Source organism: Kwoniella newhampshirensis, chromosome 1 (assembly GCF_039105145.1).
Source record: "Kwoniella newhampshirensis strain CBS 13917 chromosome 1, whole genome shotgun sequence".
Lineage (NCBI taxonomy): Eukaryota > Fungi > Basidiomycota > Tremellomycetes > Tremellales > Cryptococcaceae > Kwoniella > Kwoniella newhampshirensis.
This window is the reverse complement of record NC_089955.1, coordinates 1,244,354-1,261,078: the sequence shown is the minus strand read 5'-3', so window position 1 is coordinate 1,261,078 and position 16,725 is coordinate 1,244,354. Positions and strand designations below refer to the sequence as shown.

Sequence of the window (16,725 nt, the reverse complement as noted above, 5' to 3'; positions counted from 1 at the left end):
TCTCACATGACTTAGCACCTCGAACCTCATTCTTCCTATATCTTCTCATCTAGAACTGTTTCGACGCGCAACGATCAGCCAAGTCAAGCAGCTCTACTTGGTTCCACTCCAACTCACCCTAATCTGGTACGATCCATTCGCCTTCGAAAGATATCTAACCCATTTCACACTTTGATATCCGCTCTTCTCAAACACCTTCAGGAATCGCACGAGTAAACCTGAAGCTGTGAACATGACCACTGGTTTTGAAGTATATCGTCAGTCTCCATCAGAATTAGGAGACGTTCCGCCACCAAACTCACCAGAAAAGTCAACCTGGATCGGCGGTCTAGACCAAGCTTGTCTATGTGTTGTTGAGGCCAAATCGGCTTCCGCTGTCAAAGTACATTCTTGTGCCCCCTGAATCTTCGGTATCCTGAGTGCGATCCGATAAGCGCCATGTTTCCGTGTATGATAGTCTTCCCCACTCACTTCCAGATGATCACGTTCTCCCCTGGCACATATTTCGCCTTTCCCACCCCTACTTTGGCCTGTACTCCGGTCGTATTCAAGGGTGTTGGAATTCTCAACACGACGTTGTTTGCGCTGAGTTTTGAATCGAATGATGCCCTAAGGTGGATAGTGTATTCGACTCGGGATCTAGAAGGCTCAGTGACGTGGGTTTGAAGTCTGAATGGCAGGTTGATGTTGCTCGTGGACCGGTAGCTGAGTCCGTAAGTCAGCTTGAGTTCAAAAAGAAAAGTTTCGCTTGCGATATAGTAGTGAGGCGGACATACCGCATGAGCTCGAATTCTCCATCTGGCGGAATAAAACTGATTGATCTGTCCGAATCGAACTTCCCTAAACGGACGCATTGATGGAACTGGCAATCGTCCAACTCGACGGCGCTATCAGATTTCGACGTTTGATCCCCGCTACTCTCTGATGTCAGCTGTATCAACACAATCGAAGAAAAACCAGCTCACCGTTTTGCCAGTACCAGCTTATCATTGAGACCGAATTTACATTCGGGTGTACCACTCAGATACGCCCTCATCAAGATCTGACCATCCACATCTGCCCGCAACACCGCACCTGGAGTGAACGAATGTCAGTTTCGAGATCCCGTTACATTTCCTATTTGCGGCCACTCGACTCACCCTCCTTGCTCATCAACAGGTTGACCGTCTCAATGACGTCTACGAACGCTTCGTTCTTTCTATATTTCACATCAGACCGTCGCCATGACGTCGCACCCGTAGCCTGGATAGTGATCTTCGATGAATCTTCCCGCTATAGGGTAATGATAGGTCAGCTGGTGTGGGTCGATAGCTAACGCAGAATCCGTAGCTGACGTACCACTGCCATCTCTGACTTGATGCTCTCTGTGGTGATGTACATCTTGAGTGTGTCGATCTCTGAATTTTGGGGATATCCGAAATCGAGAATCTCTACGCACATAGTCAGTCTTCATTCGGTAAACCATCTCTTTCGAGATTGCTCGTGACGTACCATCAAGCAGTTCGTATATTAGTACAAAGTTATTCTTGACGCTCTCCTCGTCCAGCTTTCCGAAATAGCTTCTCCCGATAGTGACGAATCGGTAGAGGAACTCGAAGACTAGAGCAGCAGATGCATTACATCTTGGCAATGAATGGTTTTCGTCAGTATCGCGAGGGGAACCGGATCTTGTGTTGACGTAGAACGAGAGAGCGGGGTAGAGTACGCATGCGCCGACTCACTTTGTCACTCCCACTATGTAGACGTTGTTGACCCGGACGTGGAAGAAGGACGTAGACCCGAGGGTGATGATAGGAGAACGGACGTCGGGGTTGGAGATGACTTGTATTCGGAATACGTCTGAGATGGAACGTCTGGTGGCATCGGCTGAGATCAGCTTGGAGCCAGAGAGTATCAGGGGGTTGCCTCCGTATGACTCACTTTAAATCTGCTCGAAAGAGTCGAGATATGAGGACCTGAGATCCATATCATCAGTAATGGTCGGCGTGGACCAACATGATATTGTAGCTCACTTCTCCCTTTTGATTAAAGATGAAGAAAGCCTGATGCGTGAGATCTGTCAGTTCGCAGTCCATACACTGGTCCATGCACTGAAAGGATGATAGCTTACCGAGATCATCTTAGCTGTCTTCTTGGGATGTTGATGTCAGCGTGCGAGATCAAGGACGGACAATAACAAATTGAACAACAGAGCCAGGTGTGGTCGTGACGACGTGAACAGTCCCGGTTACCGAGCTGTGTTGTCTCGATGAACTTATCCACATCACCCACTTTGTGATCCCAACCCATTTCAACTTCGTTCTCTCCCCCGCATGGCGCAGCTGAAATTGAATGAAGGCATCTCTCGACTTTTTTCGACTCACAGTCATTCAAACTAGATAACCGTTTCCCACACTACCCCTTTCCAACCACCTAGCGTCGACTCGAATCTAGTCTTGGTGTATGCTCCAGCACATACTCAGATACTCGAGCCGCCCTTTCTACAATCTTCCCACAAAAATCAAGTCACACCCATTGGATTTCCACCCAACCTTCGCACATAGAGCAACGACGGCATCAACAACAACCATCTACGCTAGAAGATATAGCATTGTAATGTCGACAGAGGAGAACAAGGCCGCTCCTCCCCCGGAGCTCTTGCCAGCTGAGCAGGTTAACCCTGCTGAGCCTGTTGAGGCCGCTCCAGCTGCCGAGGGTGGGGAAGGTGTCGTGAAAGAGTCAAAGAAGGGAGGTGAGTAGCTACTGGCAGACACATGTATGCGCGCGGGCAGCTGATACATAGGCACTCAGCCAAGAAGGAGGCTAAGCGACTCGAAAAGCTTGCCAAAGCTGCCGTGAAGGGTCCCTCTGCTGTCCAACAACCGAAGAAGGACAAGGCTGAGAAGAAAGAGAAGAAAGTGGAGGCCGCTCCTGCTGAGGAGTGGATCAATCCCACTCCCAAGGGAGAGAAGAAAGGTGAGCAATCACTTCTGTCGAAGCAAAGCTTCCCCAAGGTGTTCCGCAGTAGCTGACAGTTGCCGTATCACCTTCAGATGTCTCTGGAAATCTTCCATCGGGTTACGATCCTATTCAGGTCGAAGCTGCTCATTACGATTGGTGGACAGCCAAGGGATTCTTCAAGCCTCGTTATGGTGCAGATGGCAAGCCGTTAGAGAAGGGCACTTTCTGTATCACCTTCCCACCTCCCAACGTCACTGGAAACTTGCATATCGGTCATGCTTTAACGATTTCTATTCAAGACGCTATGATTCGATGGTGAGTAGTGATTATTGCTCTAAGTCAGGGCCGAACCTAGAGAGTCGAGCTGATATGGTGTTGTTGCAGGAAACGTATGCAAGGCCACACAGTTCTCTATCTGCCTGGTTACGACCACGCTGGTATCGCCACACAAGCGGTAGTTGAGCAACGGTTGTTGAAAACAGAGGGACACGGCAGACATCACTACGGACGAGAGAAGTTTTTAGAGAAGGTCTGGGAGTGGAAGGATCAGTCAGTCACGGCCGAAAGGCACGAATGACTCCGATAACTGATGCCCATTTCTCGACCCGTAGATATCAGGAGAAGATCACCAACCAAATGACCAGATTAGGAGGATCTTTCGATTGGGACCGTGTCGCTTTCACAATGAACGATGTCAGTGAAACCTCGCTCCGAGAGATGGACGGTGAGCTAACGCTGTCGCGTATCTAGTCTCTCAGTACAGCGGTCAAGGAGACTTTCTGCCTCATGCACGAGAAAGGTCTATTATACCGAGCAAACCGTCTTGTCAATTGGTGTGTTTACCTCAACACCAGTCTGTCAAACCTCGAGGTGAGTTATATATGGCTTGTTGATAAATTCTGAGAATGAGCTCATACCCCGCATGTCACAGGTTGACCAATTGCATTTGACCGGTCGAACTCTCATGAACGTCAAGGGCTACGATGCCAAAGAGCGATTCGAATTTGGTGTCATTACCTCTTTTGCCTACCCTATCGAAAACTCTGGTAAGTTAGAAATGGTCTTTACACTTGTGGATCGCCTTATATTCATTTGATGTACACCCCTCTTGCAGACGAAACAATCATTGTTGCTACCACTCGACCTGAAACTATGCTAGGAGACACAGCCGTAGCTGTCCATCCTGATGATTCACGATATAAGGTAGGCCCTTACAGTCAGCCACACGTAGCAGGACGTTGATGAACCTGCAGCACCTCCACGGAAAATTCGTCGTCCACCCTTTCAACGGCCGTCGGATCCCAATCATCACTGACGCGATCACGGTCGACATGGAATTCGGTACTGGTGCTGTGAAAATTACACCAGCACATGACCCTAACGATTTCGAATGTGGTCAGAGAAATAACCTGCAGTTCATCAACCTAATGAATGACGATGGAACATACAATGAGAACGCTGGGCAATATAAGGTGGGCAACATTCCGTGCTACTGGCCTCTCTCAGCTTTGTGGCTCACATTCGAGTAGGGTATGAAACGATTCCACATCAGAAACGCCATTATCAAAGATCTTAAGGAAAAGGGATTGTACATCGAGCAGAAAGACAACGAAATGCAGATCCCTATCTGCTCGTGAGTGAAGTCCTTTGGCCTCCCTCATGTCTTGCTGACTATTTACAGCCGATCTGGTGATGTTGTTGAGCAAATCCTTAAACCTCAATGGTGGATTAGCTGCAAGCCTATGGCTGAGGAGGCGCTGAAGGTGAGCTATTCCTTCTGGTGGTATATCATCATCAAGCTGACAAGTCGTAGCGAACTCGAGCTGGCGAGCTTGAAATCAAGCCCAAGACCTCTGCCGCTGATTGGGTCAGATGGATGGAGAACATGCAAGATTGGTGTGTCTCCCGACAACTATGGTGGGGCCACCGATGTCCTGCTTACCTCCTCAAATTCGATGGCGAGGCCCCGGATGTAAGTCTGACACAGAAAGCCATCAAGTGCTGTGCTGACTATCCGTAGACTGCGGACAACAAGAATTGGATCGTAGCCAAGAGTCTGGAGGAGGCCGAAGAGAAGGCCAAGGAGCGGGCTCAAGGGAGAAAATACACTCTGGAGCAAGATGAGGATGTTCTTGACACCTGGTTCTCGTCTGGTCTGTGGCCTTTCTCCACCATGGGATGGCCTGAGAAGGTAAGGTCTGTGGATCCTTCCTGAAACTTGCTGACCATGACTTCTCAGACTGCCGACATGGAACACTTCTACCCAAACTCCATCCTCGAGACTGGATGGGATATTCTCTTCTTCTGGGTCGCTCGAATGGTCTTCTTCGGCAACGCACTTACCGATAAAATGCCGTTCAAGGAAGTCTACTGCCACCCTATGGTACGAGACGCGTATGGTAGGAAGATGTCCAAATCCCTCGGAAACGTCATCGACCCTCTGGATGTCGTTACTGGACAAAATCTGCAAAAATTACACAACGATCTGAGAATGGGTAACTTGCCTGAGAAGGAGATCTTGAAGGCTGAAGATGGACAGAAGAAATTATTCCCCAAGGGTATTCCTCAGTGCGGTACCGATGCCCTGAGATTCACTCTCTGCAACTACACTTCAGGAGGTCAGTTCTCGTCCCAACTCATACGAACGTGTCACTGACAACCTGGTGTTAGGACGAGACATCAACATGGATATCGGCCGGGTCGAAGGCTACAGAAAGTTCTGTAACAAGCTCTGGAACGCTACTAAGTTCTGTCTCTTCCGAATGGATCTTGTCAACCTTGATGGTGTCCGACAACAAAGCAGCTTCGTTCCCAACGCTTCTGCCCTGGTAGGTCTCGCTTCGGTACGCTCCCTGCAGGTCACGATTGACGCTGATCGCGTCCTGTATATAGCCGACTGGCCAAGAAGGTCTTGTTGAACAATGGTTGTTCCACAAACTTAACCTCGCCAGTGCAGCAGTTTCAGAGGCATTAGAAAACCGAGATTTCGCCGACGCCACCAACGCTGCTTACCAATACTTCCTCAACGACCTGTGTGATGTCTTCATCGTGAGTGCTTTGACCACATGTTCGCGCGCAGGGCTGATACGATGTGATATGCCTTTGATTTGCAGGAAGCCACCAAACCCCTTTTCGAAGCCAACGTTGACTCAGCCGCCAAGGTCTCTGCGCAAAATACCCTCTACACATGTCTTGAGGGCGGTCTTAAACTCCTTCACCCCTTCATGCCTTACGTCACCGAGGACTTGTGGCAGCGTCTGCCCAGAAGACAAGGTGATGACTGCGAGACGATCATGTTGGCGCCTTTCCCCGAGATGGTGAGTTGGCGTTCTGTCCGTCAAGGAGGAGGATGGCGAGAGGGAATAGATGCTGACACCAATGCCTTGAGCAGCTTGCTGAGCAAGAGTTCCCCGAAGCGGCAGCACAGTTCGATCTCGTTGTCGAGTGCATCAAATCCGCCCGATCGATTGTCGGTCTGTATAACTTGCCCACAAACGGCAAGACTGTCGAGGACAAGATCACCGGTGAGTGATATATGACTTCGAGGCGATGCTTTGGTGCTGGATCCGATTCGCTGAACTTGTGCGCCAGTCATCATCCAAGCGAAGAATACGGACCAAAGAAAATTGCTCGAGTCTCAAGAACCTATCATCATCGGTCTGACTAAGGGTTGCGGAACATTGAAGTTCGTTGTCGATGATGCCGAGGTACCAGGAGGATGTGGAACGGAATTTGTCACCACCGACATTAACGTCCACATCCCCGTCAAGGTGAGTTTGATACCTTTTGCGATCTTGGCGAAGACCTGCTTCAACGGGGAGATATAGGCTACTCGGATATGGTTTGTGATGAATGCTAAACAACGTTCATTTCACCCGTACAGGGCAAGATTGACGCTGCTTCTGAGGTGGACAAGCTCGAAAAGAAGTCTGCGATTGTTGAGGGGTCAAAAGTGAAATTGCAAAAAGTGATCGAACAACCAAACTACGAGACCACAGTTAGAGAAGATGTCAGAGCTGTCAACGCTGAGAAGGTGAGTGATGTCTGAACCCCATCTTCATAAACAGTCCAAGTAGAACATTCAGTCGACTGATGTGTTGCAATTCGATAGATGGAGAAGATCGAGACGGAGATTGAAACTCTACGACTTGCCATTGAGCGATTCAAATCTCTAATGTAGATTTCGTCATATGGAGACAGATCGCATTTTTAGGGTCAAATTACCACTTGCACTACTATATTATCATGCATTTACTGGTCATCATTTCTTGGTTGGGTCCGTTGCGAAACGATGCGAGCCGTACCTTACAATCAAATTCCTGATATCATGTACTATGTTGCACATTGTGACTACTACCCAATCCGATCCCGTTCTTGTTGTTCCTTCCTGCTCTCTTACAAATCTCTCTTGTCAAGTCAAAAGTCAAATGAAGGGGAAACGGGGACTGTGTGAGTGTGAGTTCGTTCAAACAATAATACCGAAAATTCTAAAATCGTGTTTGTAAATGGCATGACTGTATGTACAAAGAGAGTAAGAAACCAATTTATAGAGAATACGGAACAATAATTGACTGAACACACAGAGCCCAAACTACCCTTCTCTCTTCGATCTCAGCCACCGATAGTGGATCGGGACTTCCCTACTCCTCATCGCTGTCTAACTGTGCATAAGTGCTCGGTCCAACAGTCGCCTCGCTCATCTCACTTTCCAACCTGTTCAGCGGCGCCCTCTGCGGAAGCTTCCCGCTGGAAGGTGCAGTCGATGCTGACGCAGGTGTCAAAGCAGGCATATCGAGACTCAACCTTGGTAAGCCTGACGAACTGGGAGGGGAGCCTGGTTGGACCGCGGCTGGACTCGCCAAAGTCGTTACCGGGGCTACTGCGACGGGTGCAGGTGATGTGGGACTCAAGCCTGATCCACCTGTCGAGGTCGTCACAGTCGGTGCGAAGGTTGTTGAGATCGGCGTCGCCCTGGCCAGTCGAGATTCTGATGCACCAGACGCAAGTCCGCTTCCACTTCCAAGCCCACTTGCCGGTACTGAACCGCCAGGCGTTGAAGATGATGAATTCACGATCGATCTCGAACTTCCAGCTGCGGGGTTGGCAGCGAAGGAAACCGATTTATAGTCGCCACTGCCGCTGCCTCGAGACGACGCAGCTGAGTTGGCTCGAGCTCGTACATTGTTGATTTTGCTCAGCAGCTTCGACGTTCCGGATGGCTTATCCTGTTGCGTAGAAGAGGACGCACGTCTGGATGATACGGAGCTTGTGGTAATGATCGGACCGGTGTTGAGGGGTGGCGCGAGGGAAGTTGTAGACGGACCAGATGATCCTCCGGGATTCGGCGAAGGAGAACCCCCCTGACTGATTTGGCTTGTAGTTGAACCTCTCCTCTCGTCGGCCAGCTTTCGTTGATGGTCCTCATGATCCACGAGGGATAATCGCATCGCTTCCATTATCATAAGCTGGGGGCGTAACGTAAGCCGAATATCGTCTGCAATGCAGAAAATCCTAGCTCACCTCTTCTAGCTCTCGCTCCCTGTTGGATTCTCGTCGACGACCAGCTCGTCTGGGGCTTCCACCCCCGGAAGTATCATCGTTGTTTTGCATCTGCGGTAGTGACATACTGAAGTCGGCAGTCCCGGGGGCTCTTGCCGAGGTGAAACCGATGGGAATGAGACGATCACCGACCTATTCGAAAAGGAGTCAACAGCTAGAAGAGCAAATCAATGCCTTCAAGGCTCACCTGACGCATAACGATCCTTCGCGAGGCACGTCTTGCAGCAGCCGCTTTGACTGCATTTAATTTGGTCTCCCAATCCGGTCGGATTTCGTCTGAACAAGACAGTCGATGGGATGTCAGGTCATGATCTGTTCCAGAATACGGATTGAATGCTCACCAATCGTGACTACCTCTGCGGCCTTTGAGCTCACACTCTTCCTTCTTACGGTCTCCTTCATCTTTGGATTCATGCCAGGACCCACACTGAGATCAGCATCCGAGCCTAAGCTGAGCGCCTGTGAGAAGCCTGATTCATTCGGCTCAGGAGTTGTCCCCAGAGCAGTGTCTGACAGACTCGCCAGAGGGGTGAGCGGTCGTTCGTAAATGACACCGAAATCGGTTTCCATGCAGAAGGGACAACAAGCAGGTTCCGACTCGATATGTGTGATCGTAGCTTCGGATCGTCTGATTTGGACGAAACACTCTGTGCAGACAGGTTGTTGACAGCACCTCGAGGTATTGATGTTTGGTGGGTAGTTCTGGTCGCTGTTAGTATGACATGCCAATTGTGTTGAGAGACCTGGACCGACTCACCAAGAAGCAGATTGGACATTCTAGCGAGTTGAGGTAAACCTGTTTCTCCTTCCTCTCTCTCTCTTCCTTTTCTCCCTCCCGCCTGTTCTGCTTTGATCTTTGTATCCCGATCTTCTTGGCCACACTTCCGATGGCTCCTCCACCTTCTCTTTCTTCGTTCAGCTTCTCTGTGAACGAATTCTCGACCCCATCCTCGTAATCTTTCTCCCTTGTCTCGGTCAGAGCGCGCCATACCTGTTCCTCGGTCCAATCTTCCTCGAAATCTTCCAAGCCGCGATAGAACGGTGCCAGCTTGCCATCTAAGATGAGTCGAGTGACAACTGATTTGGAATAGTCGTGCGCTTGGGGATGAGAAAGCGCGTGTGGGTTCTGAGGAGACAGATGCCCTGCGAAAGGAAGGAGTGGTGGGGTGGATGGCGGGGGTGGTGACGGAGGTGAAGTAGGCGGTGTAAGACCTGAATGGAAGGCACTGGATGAGCCAACACCAGCACCACCTCCGGCAGGTGTCGACGCGGCTGTAGGGATGGGCAATGAGGACGATGTCGTAGGTCGTGCTTGGGTGGATGGGGTGCTGGACGAAGATGGACCAGAAGTCGCGTGAGAGGACGATGCGTTACCCATGCTGATGTTGTTATTGCCCTATGGTCCTTCTAGTCACAAGTGTGAGAGGCTGAAGAGAGCTCAGTAAGCATATGTATGCCTTTTGATACACGTCGTTGAAAAGACAGCTGAGAACATACGTTCAAAACGATGTATCCATGAATCCAGAGTGAATGGGCCAACGGGGGTTGTTACAGTGTACGAATGAATCGATGCCGTACTCGGTCGTATCGATTATGACGTTACAGGAATGGAAATAGGTGACCGGCTGACTATTGATGACCGGGAGACGATTACTTTGTTCGATTCGGTGAACGGGGATTCGATGCCTGTTTGATCGGTGAGATGAAGATGTTCAAGGTATGATGATGATGATGGTGATGATGATATAGTCTGCGATGAAAGTTGAAAAAGTGAACGTAGCTCACTGAGAATGTGGATGTTGCCGGGTAAGGAAGGTAGACAGATAGTCCTCAGATTCGAGGCCCGGATATTATTGATCGTGAGACCCTTTGAAATCCGTTTGATGGATCCTTTGTATCCTTCCCTTCTACACTTGCAAAGCTATGAAGATGAGTGGTAGGTGCTCTTCGATACAGTCAGATACAGTCAGAAGAGTGAGCATATAACACCAGCGATGGGAGAAGAAATCGTTGTCATTTGTGCTGTGCATCGCGACTACCTGTAAACCCCGTCACTCACATTACCAAGTTACCGCTACTGCGGCCGAATGCCCAGAGAGCTCAGAGGCTTTCAGTTCGGACCGACCTCTGCGTAATTGTAACCGGTGATGCAGACAACGGTGACGTCGACCATGATGGCACAATTAGGCGCGCGACGCAACCGTCCATCTCTCTTCTTCCACCGATTAGTCCCCCCACGTGTATCTATGTGCAAGCTAAACTCAAGACCAATATTGTAACGTAGTCCTGTTACATCCCTCATTTCTCCGGCTCTGGTGCTGGTGCCGAATCGCCTCACACTCGCCCCGTAAGCAGTTTCGTTTCTGACATCGTGTCTATGATCTCCTAGCACTGCTAGCGGCAGTTCCCGTTCATGATACAGGCGCAAGCCTTTTCCATGTTCTCGCAGACGGGATCCAAGCAGTGTACATTATTGGATTTCGTATCTCTGAGGCGGACAGTGGGACGAGATGAATGTCACGCGAGCCATCTAGATGTCCACGCTCCTCCATTCCTCACCTCACAGCTTTCATCAGTCCTCCTGCCGAAGCCGAACGCATACGACTGTTTTGGAACACATGCGGCCCGAGGAACGAGGAGTCCCATCTACATCACAATTCGACATGTTCGTGTAATTCTGAACCCTCTCTTGTCCAAGATCGGCCATACAGTATACCAAACCCCCGCATATGTTTGACATGTGAGGGTCAAAAAATAGCCCAGATCGGTTCCCCCCCCCCCCGGAACCGCCCCGCTATACGAACTTTTTATTTTCCTCTCTGATTGGAGTCGCTGAGCGGAGCGGCTCATTCCACTCAACCTGATGCAGTAACGCAGCATACTGAACATCTTCAGCACGGAACGCAAAGATATTGATCTCCTCCTTCCAAGCGTTGCAGGACTGAGATGGAAAGAAGAAAAGGGAGAGGTGAAACTGGGGGTTCTCTCAAGCAGGGGCGATGACGGGTGATCCGCGCGTGTTTCGTGTATTTTGGTGTGTTTTTGTCTGTTGTGTGTGTGTGTGTGTAGGATGCGCAACGAGTCTGGGATCAAGTGTGAAGAGAGGGTCAAAGCTCATGTTGCAAGGTTACTTGTCGTCACTCACCGTGTTTGCAATGCATTGACAAGTTGCTTTCCTTCACTGATACACCTGACTTACAAGTCTTCGAGATTTCCACAACTCTACCGTATCGTACCTCCTGACTGATCTCCTCCTCGTCTCTTCCACTTCGATCACTGCCTCCCAGTCCTGTCTGCCGATCAAGTTTGGTTCGGACTTCTAATCTGAGGTCGACCCAATCTGTCTTGACGACAAACATGCCCTTCTCCTTCCGGATCAGAAATTCCTACACTCCCCTGCCAACCACCACCGCCTCACCTACAGCTCACCCCCCGCTTCGCCATCTCCGAAAGTTCGCCCAGCGGCGCGGTCTCTTGGTTTTGGTAGCTTTCATGCTCTTCCTCTTCGTTCTTGCCTCATCGTTGCATCCGTCCATCAATTCTGAAGCCAGACATCGCTTGGGTAGAATCAAGGGTTGGGGTCAAAATAAGACTGATGGCTGGAAAGGCAGTGTTCAGGGTTGGTTACCGGGAAACATAAGGGAGAAGTCAGAATGTGTTGGTTGGGATCCTGACTTGAACGAGGAGAATGATCCAGTCGGATGTCTGAAGGCCAAACAATATAGACAAACTCAGAGAGTGTTGGCCAGGGAAGAGAAGGGAGAACAGTGAGTTCATTCTTGATCGAACTTGATCGATCAAGCATCGGACAAGATTCCAGACATGCTTGCTGAACGTCATTGCGTAGCGAACACTGGTTCTTCACACGGGATCACAATATCGAAACATTGCGAAATATCACACGCTGTTTCCTACCCGTGTCAAGTCCCGATTATACACCGTGCCACGAAAAGCCACTTATCGTATCTGGATGGTGGTACACGGCCGAAACACTGGACGGTGCCACGACTGGAGAGGTGATCTGGCAGAGCTCTCTTGTCAGTGGATACGTGTCAAGTTGGCACTATCAGTGATAGCCAACCCCAGTGTACTGACCCGCAACAAACAGGTGAAACAACTCAGCACCCTGGGATACTCTTATATCTCCGTAGGACCATATGTCAACTGGGTTGAAGTGGCAGAGATGGTGCCGGACGTCCAGTGAGTCGTGAGGTGGACCCGCATTGGTCCTTAGCTCGAGGCTGACGGAGGACTCTCAAGCCTTACACTGTGGAATGGAGAATTGGACACGGTATCTTGCGTGACTGATCCTCGCTGTATCGCCAAAGAGCATTACGTCCCGACGGAAGGTGGAGAAGATCTATCAATCGGTGTACCGGACGAGGAGAGAGGTGTGATCCCACTTTGGGCTCTGAATATCGTTGACTATGTAAGTAGACTAAAATTCGTCAGCTTCTGCACATTGTCGGTGGGAAGACTGGAAAAGCTGATCGAATGTTGGCTGTCATAGTGGGGGGCCAAACCGAAAGAGATATCGAACAACGATTACTGGTGGGGTCTGAAAGAAGATGGCGAGTGGACTTTTCAGCCGCTCGGTCAGGAATGGATCGCGACGTGAGCTACCCCTATTTTTACTGGCCACAACTCAGACAAGAGGAAAGAGCTTACAAGCTTGAATGCGAACACAGTCCGTGGCCGTTGCCCGGCAATCACTATCACCTCCCATACTCCATCGAGGAGTACTGCCTCCGATTGCCCGTCACAGCTCGTGAACAACGTCGAGACGCCGCGTTGATCTTCGCCAAGAGATCGAGTAGGTCCCTACCTTGAGCTGCCTCCCATCTCAAGTCCAACTTGTACTGAAACTGTGTTAGCCTACTTCTACTATCACTACGTTTCTCCGCCCGAGTTCTGGACCAATCTGTCTAGAATGCCTGACTTCGATCTCCTCCTGACCGCGAACGAGGAAGAAGGCAAACGACTTCCCGAAGGACTGGTGTCGATGGGCCGACAAACAAGGGAAGATTACGAGGCGTTGGTCGGTAGTGTGAAAGTCATGGTTGGGATGGGCGCTCCGCCTATCAGTCCAAGCGTTTACACGGCCTTGTAAGTGCTTTCTGGTTCTTGCTCGCTAGTCTTGACCAGTGAAGCTTCCATCTCGAATGCTACTAGATGTCAAGCGACACCCGTGATCATCCCGTACTTCCATCCCAATTATCGATTGGACGGATGGCATCTGTTCAGCGGGTGAGTGACAAACGCCCCCATCATACTTTGCGACAAAACAGATCTCTGACACTGACCAAATGCAGTTTTGCCCAACACGGACCTGCTCTGAGTCTCGGCGAGCCATATGTGTATGGATACTACGCTCAGAACTATACACAACTGGAAAAAGTCGTTCGTAGAGCAATGGCAACTCCGATCGAGCGATAGTGAGTCTACAGTAGTCGTTCATCTCGCCCAAGTCGGACAGAAACTGTACACCTACTCCAGTCAACCAATCCCCATCGCCCGGGGGGATAGGTTCACTATATTGCGTGGGTGGCTTTTCGTGCTGACACCTTTTCCTGCAGTATACCGGACGACATGAAGCTCACATACACCCTCTCTCAACTGACCAGATACCTCGATCGGGATCTCAAACAGATGATGGATACCAAAGTGGCTTTGAACGGAGGCAAAGTACCGGCTTTGCAACAGGGGATCAGGGAGAGGTGTTATGAGTTGAAGAGATGCAGAGAGCCTCTGAAGGCGGGTAGACGACCGTCTGTTCCTCCTCTTCCTGATTTGGAGACAGGGGTCGAGGCGATCAGGTAGGAAAATCGGGACAGTCTGGATACTGGGAATGTGGGGAGAGAAGTGATAGTCGCACTGTAGATCGACAGAGTCAAAGTGGACTTTTGACCCACAAGTGTGTTCAGTGTATATATATCTTGCCATGAAGGTATCATGCATAATACATATTGATGCACAGATCCAATCCACTCGAATGTCAGTCGCATCTGTCGTATTTGTATAAATCGCAAGCCTGCTTTTCCCATCCTCGAATGATTGTCTCTCTAAACGATTTCCCGTCCGGACCTTGACAGCTCTCCGCTTGACATCTACCCCGCCCCAGGAACCTCTCGACCTCCCTCTCCCCTCTTCATCTTACTTTTCCTCCTCCTTCCCACCTCTCCCTCTCTCTCAGGTGCAACAGCCACGACCTGCAACTCGACATATCTCCAACATTCCGCGTCGTCCCCTTTCCTCTCAGCTCTCAAATCGCCCCAAGGTCGATCCTGTTCTTCTCTCCACTTCAACAATTTCCCCAACTCTTTCTCCATCTTATTCCCTTCGACGGGATTCGATCTAGGTCTCGATACCAGATCTGTTGGTGGGGGAGGTATCGATGGATCTGTCGATGTGGAAGCGGAAGATGACGAGACGTCAATTGGGACAGGACGATATGTCGTCGTTGTTATTGTTGATTTCCCTTTCCCTGACGAACTTCCTATTGTCAAGACTTTCCTAGTTCCACCAACAGCTCCAGATCCATTCTGGGGATTCCCCTTCCCCTGCAGCCCGCTGCCACTACCACCACCACCACCTGGAAGAGTAGGGAACGACCCTCCGCCCGCTTCAGCGGCGAGTCGCTCCAACCTCGCTCTCTCACGATCTTGTCGTATCTTGTCCTCTCGCGCTTCTTGCGCTTCAATCTCGTTTTCCAGTCGAAGGATTAGACGTGCGAGCTGGGTGGGGGAAGAGAGTGGATGGGCACAGGACGGGCAAGGAAGATGGGGTGGATGGAGAGAACAGATCGTCAATCCACAAGATTGACACAAGGGCGTGTAGGTTGACAGTTCGTGGACTCGGGCTGTCCACCATCCATCATTCGTCAGAATCAGTTGTCATGAGTGAGGAAACGATCTTAGCCAATTTCGACCCACCTTGACAGAAACATTCGTAGACCTGATCACCGCCTGAAGCTCGCACTTTCCCATCACCATCTTTGACCTTTCTCAGATCCTCTATCATCCCTTCCAACCTCTTGACCTCTTTTGACTTCGGTCTATCCCAGATCTTCTCCGTAACCCCAGTCCCGCCACCTCTTCCTTTCCCCTTCCCACTAGGCGTTCTACTACCCATTGTTCCCAAGGGTGTGGACGATCCACTCCCGTCTATCCGAGCGGCTGTCCTATTTTGGACTTGGACCGTCACTGCTCCTGCTTGTCTCTGTCTCGGTATTCCCCCATGAGAATGAGAATGAGAATGAGACGGAGTAACAGTCCCGGAACCTGCACCTCCTCGAGAGATACCTCCTGATGAAGTCGATCGTCCACCTGCTCTTCCTCCCCAGCTATCTTCGATATAATCCCTATTCTTCTGATATATCTTTCCACCAGGTCCAAACGCCGCGTTCAGAGCTTCAGGTATACTGTTCCCACCACTACTGGGATCGGGTCCCGGATCGGTACCGCCAAATCGGATTGAAGGGGTATGTGTTCCTGATCCTTTTTGAGATACCGAAGATTTGGATTTCCCTTGTCGGTTCACTCCGCTGGACGAGTGTGTCTTGTCAAGTGATGGATCCGGGGTCAGAGTCACGGAGTGCGTGGATGACGTGGCGAGGGAAGGGAAGCGATGCGAGATGTATCGTGTGGTGAATGCTTTGGCTTGGGGTGACGATCCCAGGAAATCCTGAAGACGGGGCAGGTGGGCAGATCAGCGTAGTCACCAGAGAGTGACATTGTCCTATAGCAAAGATTGACAGGTAGCTTGAAAATTGGGGGATCCGTAAGGGGAGACATCGTGCGTGGAGCTGGACAAGTAGAGTACAGCAGTGCCAGGAGACAGGTTCAGTAGAGCCAAAGTGAAGAAAAAAAAACAGGCAGAGTGCAACAGCGAAAGATAGCGAGTTGCATAGCCCACTCACCTGGAGATGGCCTCTCAATCTAGCTTCATGGGTATAAGACTCCAAATCAGGTACTACCAGCCCCTTCACCGACTCCTCGTCTATACAAGTAAATATACGGAGGACAAAGTAAAAGAGGTGAAACGATATCATCAGCATCCTTCTTCCACTCGTCATATCATCATTGTTGCAGGTCGCTGAGTACTATAGCTCACCTAGACCGAGAATGCTGGTGAGGTCTTTGATCACCCATGGTGGTCTTTCCGGCGCCATCTTTCTGATGACGTCGGTGAGCTGTTGTGAGAATTGGCGAGGTGTGAAAGTTGAAC

At 50.3% G+C, this 16,725-nt stretch overlaps 5 protein-coding genes across 5 annotated transcripts; 2 read left to right on the top strand and 3 right to left on the bottom strand.

Annotated features, from left to right (window-relative positions):
* Positions 1 to 49: 49 nt before the first annotated feature.
* Positions 50 to 2,087, bottom strand: IAR55_000462 (uncharacterized protein; the record flags this gene model as incomplete). Its single annotated transcript, XM_066943598.1, has 12 exons — positions 50 to 55; positions 118 to 239; positions 303 to 415; positions 472 to 705; positions 777 to 914; positions 966 to 1,074; positions 1,140 to 1,272; positions 1,339 to 1,430; positions 1,492 to 1,622; positions 1,722 to 1,853; positions 1,921 to 1,955; positions 2,013 to 2,087. The coding sequence occupies 12 exons, from the start codon at positions 2,085 to 2,087 to the stop codon at positions 50 to 52; spliced, it is 1,320 nt and encodes a 439-aa protein (XP_066806140.1).
* Positions 2,088 to 2,595: 508 nt separating this feature from the next.
* On the top strand, positions 2,596 to 7,120 carry IAR55_000461 (valine-tRNA ligase; the record flags this gene model as incomplete). Its single annotated transcript, XM_066943597.1, has 21 exons — positions 2,596 to 2,731; positions 2,791 to 2,955; positions 3,033 to 3,255; positions 3,325 to 3,489; positions 3,552 to 3,633; positions 3,691 to 3,810; positions 3,872 to 3,986; positions 4,055 to 4,143; positions 4,194 to 4,412; positions 4,470 to 4,573; positions 4,622 to 4,703; positions 4,754 to 4,912; positions 4,961 to 5,131; positions 5,180 to 5,558; positions 5,611 to 5,768; positions 5,833 to 5,988; positions 6,054 to 6,257; positions 6,332 to 6,464; positions 6,532 to 6,710; positions 6,824 to 6,973; positions 7,052 to 7,120. The coding sequence occupies 21 exons, from the start codon at positions 2,596 to 2,598 to the stop codon at positions 7,118 to 7,120; spliced, it is 3,258 nt and encodes a 1,085-aa protein (XP_066806139.1).
* Positions 7,121 to 7,580: 460 nt separating this feature from the next.
* On the bottom strand, positions 7,581 to 9,877 carry IAR55_000460 (uncharacterized protein; the record flags this gene model as incomplete). The annotated part of the gene is made up of 5 exons (XM_066943596.1): positions 7,581 to 8,405; positions 8,461 to 8,631; positions 8,687 to 8,775; positions 8,841 to 9,201; positions 9,257 to 9,877. The coding sequence occupies 5 exons, from the start codon at positions 9,875 to 9,877 to the stop codon at positions 7,581 to 7,583; spliced, it is 2,067 nt and encodes a 688-aa protein (XP_066806138.1).
* A 1,979-nt stretch (positions 9,878 to 11,856) lies between these two features.
* Positions 11,857 to 14,319, top strand: IAR55_000459 (uncharacterized protein; the record flags this gene model as incomplete). Its single annotated transcript, XM_066943595.1, has 10 exons — positions 11,857 to 12,266; positions 12,347 to 12,536; positions 12,608 to 12,699; positions 12,760 to 12,928; positions 13,010 to 13,113; positions 13,188 to 13,312; positions 13,374 to 13,605; positions 13,672 to 13,746; positions 13,812 to 13,934; positions 14,076 to 14,319. 10 exons carry the CDS (start codon positions 11,857 to 11,859, stop codon positions 14,317 to 14,319), a joined length of 1,764 nt encoding a protein of 587 aa, XP_066806137.1.
* A 287-nt stretch (positions 14,320 to 14,606) lies between these two features.
* Positions 14,607 to 16,669, bottom strand: IAR55_000458 (uncharacterized protein; the record flags this gene model as incomplete). The annotated part of the gene is made up of 4 exons (XM_066943594.1): positions 14,607 to 15,358; positions 15,432 to 16,182; positions 16,418 to 16,497; positions 16,612 to 16,669. The coding sequence occupies 4 exons, from the start codon at positions 16,667 to 16,669 to the stop codon at positions 14,607 to 14,609; spliced, it is 1,641 nt and encodes a 546-aa protein (XP_066806136.1).
* Positions 16,670 to 16,725: the final 56 nt, after the last annotated feature.